We start from the raw sequence: 10,170 nt of genomic DNA, 5'->3' as shown, positions 1-10,170 counted from the left end.
CTGTCTAGTCCCTGCCGCTGAAAAACATCCCCACAGCATGATGCTGCCACTTTCATGCTTCACCGAAGGGATGGTGCCAGGTTTCCTCCAGATGTGATGCTTGGCATTCAGGCCAACGAGTTCAATCTTGGTTTCATTAGACTAGAGAATCTTGTTTGTCATGGTCAGAGTCTTTAGGTGTCTTTTGTCAAACTCCATTCAGGCTGTAATGTGCCTTTTTACTGAGGAGAAATCCATCTGGCCACTACCATAAAGGCCTGCTTGGTGGAGTGCTGCAGAGATAGTTGTCCTTCTGGAAGGTTCTCCCATCTCCTCAGAGGAGCTCTGTCAGTGACCATCGGGTTCGCCCTTCTATTGCTCAGTTCGGCCAGGCGGACAGCTTCAAAACTTCCATTTAAGAATGGAGGCCACTGTGTTCTTGGGAAGCCTCAATGCTTCCCCAGATCTGTGCCTTGACACATTCCTGTCTCGGAGCTCTACAGACAATTCCTTCAACCTCATGGCTTGGCTTTTGTTCTGACATGCAGTCAACTGTGGGACCTTACATAGACAGGTGTGTGCCTTTCCAAATCATGCCTAATCAATTGAATTTACTTCAGGGGTACTCCAATCAAGTTGTAGAAACAGCTCAAGGATGATAAATGGAAACAGGATGCACCACAGCTCAATTGAGTCTCATAGTAAAGGGTCTGAATACTTATTTACATAAGGTATGTTTATTTTTAATAAATGTGCAAACATTTCTAAACCTTTGTCATTACCCCATAATGTGTGTAGATTGTTTTATTTAATCCATTTTATAAGGCTAATGTAACAATTTGGGGAAAAAGTCAAGGGGTCTGAATAACTTTGAAGGCACTATATAGCTGTATTCAGTCATATGAAATCCATAGATTAGTGCCCACTTCATTTTTCAATTGACTGATTTGCTTATGAACTGTAACTCAGTAAAAATCTTTGAAATTGTTGCATATTCCATTTTTGTTCAGTGTACACATCTATTAATACATGTATTTTTTTTTTATTTTTTTTTTACAAAGTGCTCAGTCACATACCTCAAATACATTAAATGTCAACCAATATGTACAATATATCAACAACAAGTTTACATATTAACCTTATTTTACATCTGAATTTGATCTCCTTCGATAAATCCCCATAGCAAATCATTTTGCACCCCACCCTTTAATGGACAGGGCTTTCGCATTGGCTCCTCAGCATTCTAACCAATGGTAAGGGCCGGTTCTGCAGGGTGCGGGACGTGAAGATCAGGCATGGCTGATTGGCAGCTGTGTCATGGAATGGTATAAAAGAGGCTGGAACACCAGGGAGGAGGGAGAGTGCACTGTGAAGAACAAACATAACCCATTGGGTTATGAAATATTATGATTTCAGATCTTTGCACTGAATTCTAAAGCAAAACTATTAAGATGTTACAAAGTAAGCTTAACCCACAAGCCATTAAACAGATGAACCTGTGATGTGCTGGTTTTGCTCACCATCCATGTAAGTGTGTAGTGCTGTAAGCATGGGTGTGTCTGTTGGTATGTAGGATGTGTAGTGCAGATCCTCCATAAGAGGCGGAGAAAGCCTGGACTGCTGTAGTGACGACATCGCAGCAGATGGCACATGGTGCTGAGGGCTCACATGCTTCTTATGACGAGCTCGACAGTTCTGGAACCAAACCTATACATTCAATAGGGATGGGTTACGCTTCATTCGTAACTTCAGGGACACCTAGAATTATTTGAATAGACTAATGTTAGAGAGCTCACCTGAATGACCCTGCGACTGAGGCCAGTCCTCTCTGCCAGCTTCTGGAGGGTCTGAGCGTCTGGGTTATTGTCCTGAGCAAACTGGGCCTGCATCACCTAACAGACAAGACACAGTGAATGTAAGATGGTCACACACAATTATATCATTCATATGCAAACATCCAGGATAGTCATTTCTGGAGTGACAGGAAAGTAATAAATGTTGACCTGTAGCTGGTCTGTGGTGAAGCTAGTGCGAGCCCTCTTAGCTGGTTTGGGATGAGACCCTTCTTGCTCTGATGGTGGGGCTCCCTCTAAAGTAACACCTTTTCATGTAAACACATGACCACATAGGTCATCACATTGCATAGGAAAATGAGGAAGGCTAATCGATAAGGGAAATTTTGAATCTCATTTATCAATTGTTTCAAAAGAATTAAATTGCTGCATCACTCATACATGTGTAGAAAAACAGCCAGTGTACAATAAACACATTTTTAAAAGTGCAGGCCTTATTCTTTCTACACACCTTTTAATGTTGCTTACCACTTTCCATGGCCTGTTTCAGGTTGTCCAGCATGCAGTCGTAGTGGATTCGGCACAGCACCCTCTCCTCCACCAGGGCAAATTCCTCCCCCGTGGAGAGCTGGCGCTTGCAGGAGAAGCAGGCGAAGCAGGCCAGGTGGTAGGTGTTGCCCTTTGCTCTCCTCACCCAGTCTTTGGAGTGCATGTTCCTGCCACAGTGGGCACAGCGAGTTCCATACTTCCTGTGGAAAAGTTGGATTGCAAACAAATTACAGATCACAACCACTAAAGGCAGGGTAGCCATTTACTTTTTGTTTGTGTCTTTTTTAAACAATTTAAACCATTTTTATATCAACAAAATTATTTGATCATGAATCTAGAAATACAAGGTTGTCCCAAAAAATGCTTTTAATTCTAAATTAAATAAATTGAAGGCTGTAGAGAAGTGCTACTATGAATGTTGTGGCTATAAATACTAAAGGGCCCAAGGTTAACAGCCATTTATCTTGACTTGTAGAACGTCTCATTAACATCATTAGATAACAATTGAATGTCATGTCAAAGTTGCAACTTCAGATGTAGCTTAAACTCAACTCCTTGACGTGAAGTACATCGTGGAGTTGAGTTTTACTTGGCTAATCGCGCTAGAGCCCTCCCTGTATGGAAGAGGCCACCCTTTTCACCTACCTGAAGTAGTCGAGTTTGCAGAAAACCACCTTGTCTTTGATGTAGCAACTGACATGTCTTCCTAGAGGAGTTTGGCACATGCTGCACGAGAGGCAGTTCACGTGCCAACACAAGTTGTTCACCTGAAATGTAGCCACAAAAGTCAAACAGATTTATTCGCCCGAAAGAGTAACCTGGTCTACAGTTTTAGCCAAGAAAATTAGGCATGTATGAACACCATTCGATGTTAAAGTAACTATTTTGCTGAACTTAAAATGTAATTTTATTTTCCAAATAGGCTACAAACTTTTTTTCTTGTCACAGTTAAAAATGTGAACACTTTAGGGATCCTAGGCCTATGAGTTTATGGACGTTGGGGGAGAAAAACAATGTACATACGCATTTTAGGCCTTGGTTGGATATCTAATATCTAAGCCGGTCATAGGTTCCGAAACTTACCTCGAGTAGGTATTTGTCAACTATCTCCAAACCACAACTTGTACAAAGGCTTTTCCCCAGGGAGGCTGATGTCATAGTCTGCGGTGTCAAGGAAGACAAAGACGAAGATGGTGAATACGACTCATCTCCAAAAATGTAATCCGATGTGCCCTAGATATAAAAAACAGAAAAATAAGTCATGATTGACAACGCAAACTTTTCCATGCCTAAATTAAGAACAATTTCATGTGCCTAAATTTGACCCGGCCTACCTACGTCTGGGTTTTCCTCTACCATCGACTGTCCTGCTAGTACATACATTTGTCATCTAAAGTAGTTATGACTGACGTGGTTTTCCCACCTAGTTATCATAAGATGAATGCACAAACTAAATCACTCTGGTTAAGAGTCTGCTTATTGACATGTAAAATGAAGGCACCCGTGAAGGCATAGGCCTAATTTCCAATGGTAAGGTTTCACGCATAGGCCTACTATTAAAAATAGGCTACCGGTATACCCGTTTGATTCCTCATGATACTTGTCGGCAGTATTGACTGTACGTTTGTTTATTCCATGTGTAACTGTTTGTCTCACTGCTTTACTTTATTTTGGTCAGGTCGCAGTTGTAAATGAGAACTTGTTCTCAACTGGGTAACCTGGTTAAATAAAAGGTTCAATTTAAAAAAGTATACTCAAAGAATCGGAAGATGCCCTTCCACATCCCTCCTTAGGCATAGTGACTAGTCAAAATATGCACTGGCCTTTAACTCCACTTCTGTTTGCTATGACAACCATGTCGAAAAAAATAGGACTAAGATGCCATCTTCAAGAACCCTTTAATATTTTTTTTGTACACATGAACCAAAACTCTTGAAATGTTCAACCACTTGTCAACAAAATGACGTTCATGGTTCAACGCCTATCAATATCTGCTGTCAATCACATTAGTTCTCTGCAGAAGGGAAATTATTGTCAAATGATCACATTCAGGACGAATGACTGAACAAAAAAGCCGAATGGCCAAATCAAACAGACAAATTTGTTTGGCAGTTATCGGCATGGCAGCTTTCTCCAAACCAAAGCGCAGGCAGTCATGCATTTTGATTAGCTTGTAACGCAACCTCCCTCAGGTAATGCACTGATTTGTGCAGAGAAAACGAATGGGTGGGGATCTCAAATCTAATATTATTAACTTGAAACAGTCGCCCGTCGGTTTGGAGTAGCCTGACATTTTACCGAATGTAAGATGTTTAAACAATAAATGGTAGGCCTAATAGCAAAATCGAAAAATTCGGTAAACAATGAATGCTCGATAATTTCTTCAAACTTTTAATATGGATATAGGCATACCGTGCTGTCGAAGGTCGAGTTAAACCCATTTTCAATGTCATCCACCTCGGGGCAAGCCAACATTTGTTCGCTTTTCCAATACATTACGTTGTAGCCCTAAAACAAAACGCAAATCCAGCAGGATAATAGTCCCATATAGATTCCATCCAGTGTCAGAGGCAGCTGCACCAACCCCATGCTCTAGCGAAAGCAATCTTTGCATTAGTGAGGGTGGAACTTTTTCCTCTCCATTTTCCCTTTTTGACTGTCTTGGCCGCACCTCTTTGACACATATGCCCGCCTTGCAGTGGATATGAGATGTTATACATGGGGAAAGTAGTTCAGTAATACGTCAGAGGTGATACCACATCTCTCGATATAGCTTTTTATTTTATTTTCGTTATTTTTACATAGTACAACAATCCTCCGTGGAGGATTTCGTCTTATTTCACACGCTGCTGCTAAAGGTGAAAATAAACTAAAACAAATGTAACAGGTAATTTAGGCTTTGTTAATCTCTTACCATTTATAGCCCAATGTTTGCAACCTTAGTTTCAGAAAAGAAAGAACTCGCATTGAGGCAATCAGTTCGTTTTTAATCCATCCCATTCGGACTCACGGATAGCATCTGGGCAAAGAGCAACTGACAGCAGCCCAATTGGGTTTATTGTCCGGTAGTTGAGTTCAGCATCTTTATTGCTGCCTGCAGCTGATGATGGTGACGGTAGTTCAATTAACGATGGGCCCTGTAATTGCTAAATACAATTAGGTTTGTGAAACCCCTATAATTTGTAAATAATTTCGTGTGTGCCCATGTTTTTGTTGTTTTGCCATGGTAAAACACGCGCAAATCTTTAGTAAAACCATATATAAAAGGCGTGGGGACCCTTTTCAATAGGAAAGCTTTCAGGTCGAAGCATCTGATTCAAAAAAGACATGCAATCTTCAGCATTATAATACCAAGATTTTAAAGGAGGACTCGATTTTTTTCGTTTTCATAATACAAATACATGTTTATTATAATGTTGAGGCGAATAATAGCCTGCATAATACAACTCAATCTGGTTTTAATGTTGAATTATCCCGTTTGAATTTTTTGTTGTTGATATTAATTATTTACTGTAGGCCTACGTTTCCCTAAATTGTGGTAGCCTGTGCAAATTTAGCATCCCTGTACGTTTGATTTGATCGGTCTTTGATTCGTTTTTGCAAAGTTATTGTTTTTCTTATAAGACAGTGAACTGACAGCTATGACTTTGCTTTCATGCGTCCCATGTGCGCTGACACACACACAGACACAGCGGATTTTTTTATCATCACCAACAAACAAAAATTGAGGAATTTGTTTTGTAAATGTAACTATTCTTTCTTTCAAATAGGCTGTATTTATTTGTTAACAGCAACATATGCTTTCAGATAGTCCTAATGTAAACGTTCCAATATCTTTAAATTAATCCAAATTAGCCTATTATTATTATTATTATTATTATTATTATTATTATTATGATTTTTCACGTTGTTAAATGATCATTTGAGAAATTCGATTTGAACCAAATTTTGTCGAATGGGCAAGACATGTTTTTTTTCGTCATGGGAAAATTTTTGGAGGGACTAAACATTCCGTAGTCTATAGTTAACATGCATGTCTGATTGGATTAGATTCACCTAAACTAGAATATGTTATTTCACAAGAGCAGACCGAACAATTTAAACCTCTCACTGGGCTACAACTGAAACCCACTGAATCGGATCAAATGAACGGTATGCTTATTAAAATATGCAAGCATGATTATTTTTTTCTTCAAGTGTGTGATTGACAATATCATCCCCTTCATCTGCGTTTCTCCCTATGTGGACATTTCGCAGCAAAGCCACAAGCGTTCAAAATATCAATTTTCAGACGCAGGGGGAAAATGTTTTTGTTTCTTTGTAACATATACTTGTAAACCCCCTATGATTTAAGTCCTTCGTCAGGGAATTTAACCATGTAACAAACCTAATGGCCCATTTCAGAACTTTATTTCCTGGTCTGTAATCGCTGTTAACGTTATTCGTTAGTTAGTTAAACTGTATAGTCCATCACATGTATGACACCATTTTTTTCAAATTGATTCCCTCATAATAGTGGATCACATTTTCTATAACACTTTTCTCAGTCTTGGAGCTCCCTACAGTATATTATATGAAGACATTCACCTAATGTAATCATGTACAGACAAACAGAAAGGCAGGTTGTCTAGAGTTTGTAAAGAGGAAGCTATTGTCTCGAAAAAATAAAATGGATGTTTTGTCACGTACATCACCAAATAGGTGCAGAGAAATGTATTGTTTTAAAGGGTCAGCCACAGATGCACCCTGTACTGCAATTGCTAATTAGGGTTAAGTGCCTTGTTCAAGGGCACATCAACAGATTATTCAACATGTCGGCTTGGGTAATCAACATTTTGGTTACTGGCAAGGCTCTAACTGCCTGCCGCCCTACTATTGTGATAGTTTGTTATGGGTCCATTGGAGAGATGAAGCAATGTATGCCTGACATCGTTGCCGAAACTGTCATCTGGATTTTGTCATCTTGCTAAGTTAGTGCTCTCTCTTACACATATCATTGTGTACAAAGCTCAGATGAAGGTGTAAGGAGTCTAATCTTTTGGCTCGGTTATGATACACTATATATACAAAAGTATATGGATACCCCTTCAAATTAGTGGATTTGGCTATTTCAGCCAAACCTGTTAGTGACAGGTGTATAAAATCGAGCACACAGTCATGCAATCTCCATAGACAACCATTGGCAGTAGAATGGCCTTACCGAAGAGCTCAGTGACTTTCAATGTGGTACCGTCATAGGATGCCACCTTTCCAACAAGTCAGTTCGTCAAATTTCTGTCCTGCTAGACCTGACCCGGTCAACTGCAAGTGCTGTTATTGCGAAGTGGAAATGTCTAAGAGTAGCAACGGCTCAGCCACAAAGTGGTCAACCACACAAGCTCACAGACCGGAACGTCGAGTGCTGAAGCACGTAGCGTGTACAAATCATCTGTCCTCAGTTGCAATACTCACTATCGAGTTACAAACTGCCTCTGGAAGCAACATCAGCACACTAACTGGTCGTCGGGAGCTTCATGAAATGGGTTTCCATGGCCAAGCCACTGCACACAAGCCTAGAATCACCATACACAATCCCAAGCGTCAGCTGGAGTGGTGTAAAGCTCGCCGCTATTGGACTCTGGAGCAGTTGAAACGCATTCTCTGGAGTGATGAATCACGCTTCAACATCTGGCAGTCGGCGGACGAATCTGGGTTTGGCGGATGCCAGGAGAACACTACCTTCCCAAAAGCATAGTGGCAACTGTAAAGTTTGGAGGAGGAATAATGTTTTGGGGCTGTTTTTCATGGTTCGGGCTAGGCCCCTTAGTTCCAGTGAAGGGAAATCTTAACACTACAGCATACAATGACATTCTCGACGATTCTGTGCTACCAACTTTGTGGCAACAGTTCCTGTTCCAGCATGACAATGCCCCTGTGCACAAAGCGAGGTTCATACAGAAATGGTTTGTCGATCGCTGTGGAAGAACTTGACTAGCCTGCACAAAGCCCTGACCTCAACCCCATCGAACACTTTTGGGATGAATTGGAACGTCGACTGCAAGCTAATTCTAATCGCCCAACATCAGTACCTGACCGCGCTAATGCACTTGTGGCTGAATGGAAGCAAGTCCCTGCAGCAATGTTCCAACATCTAGTGGGAAGCCTGTTATAGCAGCAACTCCACATTAATGCCCATGATTTTGGAATGAGATGTTCGACGAGCAGGTGTCCAAATACTTTTGGTATTGTAGTGTATAATTTCAGGTGGCATAATTTAGACATTGGTGGAATACTGTTGATTGACTTGACATCAGTGTGTGTTTGCCTCTCTGACACCAAACTCAATTACTCTGTTTTTTCCCCACCTGTGCTGAAAAAATGGTTTCAAATAGAAATGCAGTGATCACCAAAGTGCACGGTGTTACTCTTTGCTACAGTACTTACTAAGTCGCTCTGTTAAGGGCACCTGCTAAATAAACAAAATGTACAAGGTACATAACTCCTGGGAAAGTCCTGTAGCACAGCTGAAGATTGAATCATTTTTGTTCCTTGGCTTCTCTCTGCCTCTCTTTTTTTCACTCTACTATGTGTGAGTCACCAAGCACATATCATGTTGAGCTCTGGGTGGGTACAACCATAGAAATATATTTCATAAAATGGACAAAGCTCGTCAGTCCAGAGATTTCTGGGTGTTACCAAAATATGGATGCCAGTGTATCCACTCTGAAACGTTGACTTAAATTGGAGAGTCTGCTCCATTTGACTAATCCTAATTCTGTGTATTCGAAAGAGAGGGGAGGGGCTCTCTGAATTCTGATGCTGCGCCACATTCTATAACGTTGTTGGGAAATGGGCCCAATTCAAGGGTGACTTGGTTCCTCCATTCTCTTGTGTTCATGGCGTTCTTTCGATTTCCCATCATAGTGAAACCCCCATCCTGTTACACATATACGTGGAGGAAGCAGAAGTCAGAGGAGGGAGTAGAAATGGTAACACTTACATCAACTGTTGAATGATAGACACTACAAAGTGAGCTGATATGTGATCAAAGTGTAAAATAAATAGGAAATGGATCCTTTACTTAAGACTTAAGACTTCTGTTGCTATTTTTCCTCCCTCAAAACAGTCTGAAAACATTTCACATCCCCCTTTCCTCTTGCATTGCAATTGTTCTTCCAGTTACGTCTGTTGCAGGGCTCTCTCTATTGTGTTATTGGAGATATACTGGGTCCACAGATATTCCTGTGTGTAAGACAATACCTCTCAAATCATTGCATCTCATCATTAGCCATATAAGAATAACAAACATAAAGGAAGTTATGTCTTATGTGTTGATGGATAGGCACAGAACATTTACCTATGGCTATTGTTTTTTTATTCAATCATGAAGTTTTCATATATATATCAAAACTATGAAAGAACACATGGATTCATGTAGTAACCAAACAGTGTTACACAAATCAAAGTATATTTATATTTGAGATTCCTTGAAGTAGACACCCTTTGCCTTGATGACAGCTTTGCACACTCTTGCCATTCTCTCAACCAGCTTCATGAGGTAGTTACCTGGAATGCATTTAAATTAACTCGTGTGCCTTGTTAAAAGTTAATTTGTGGAATTACTTTCCTTAATGCGCTTGAGCTAATCAGTTGTGTTGTGACAAGGTAGGGGTGGTATACAGAAGATAGCCCTATTTAGTAAAATACCAAGTCCATATTATGGCAAGAACAACTCAAATAAGCAAAGGGAAACGACAGTCCATCATTACGTTAAGACATAAAGGTCAGTCAATTTGTAAAACTTCAAGAACTTTTGAAAGTTTCTTCAAGGGCAGTTGCAAAAACCATCAAGTGCTATGATGAAACTGGC

The 10,170-nt window shown here is 40.4% G+C and overlaps 1 protein-coding gene across 4 annotated transcripts; it reads right to left on the bottom strand.

Moving 5' to 3' along the window:
• Nucleotides 1-696: 696 nt before the first annotated feature.
• On the bottom strand, nt 697-5,402 carry lhx8a (LIM homeobox 8a). 4 transcript variants are annotated; one of them, XM_035787874.2, is made up of 8 exons: nt 5,236-5,402; nt 3,405-3,554; nt 2,967-3,088; nt 2,301-2,521; nt 1,983-2,080; nt 1,776-1,871; nt 1,500-1,686; nt 697-1,345 (listed from the first exon to the last, which is right to left on the bottom strand). In XM_035787874.2, the coding sequence occupies exons 1-8, from the start codon at nt 5,236-5,238 to the stop codon at nt 1,269-1,271; spliced, it is 954 nt and encodes a 317-aa protein (XP_035643767.1). In that variant the 5' UTR covers nt 5,239-5,402; the 3' UTR covers nt 697-1,268. The 4 variants fall into 4 exon arrangements, with proteins under 4 accessions (XP_035643767.1, XP_035643766.1, XP_052319503.1 ...); XM_035787873.2 differs by lacking the exon at nt 5,236-5,402 and adding an exon at nt 4,734-5,009 and having other exon boundaries at nt 1,983-2,068; XM_052463543.1 differs by lacking the exon at nt 5,236-5,402 and adding an exon at nt 4,734-5,009 and having other exon boundaries at nt 3,405-3,482.
• Nucleotides 5,403-10,170: the final 4,768 nt, after the last annotated feature.

This window comes from Oncorhynchus keta, chromosome 15 (assembly GCF_023373465.1).
Source record: "Oncorhynchus keta strain PuntledgeMale-10-30-2019 chromosome 15, Oket_V2, whole genome shotgun sequence".
NCBI classification, from domain to species: Eukaryota; Metazoa; Chordata; class Actinopteri; order Salmoniformes; family Salmonidae; genus Oncorhynchus; species Oncorhynchus keta.
The sequence above is the reverse complement of the archived record's forward strand: the minus strand, read 5'-3'. Positions and strand labels throughout refer to the sequence as shown.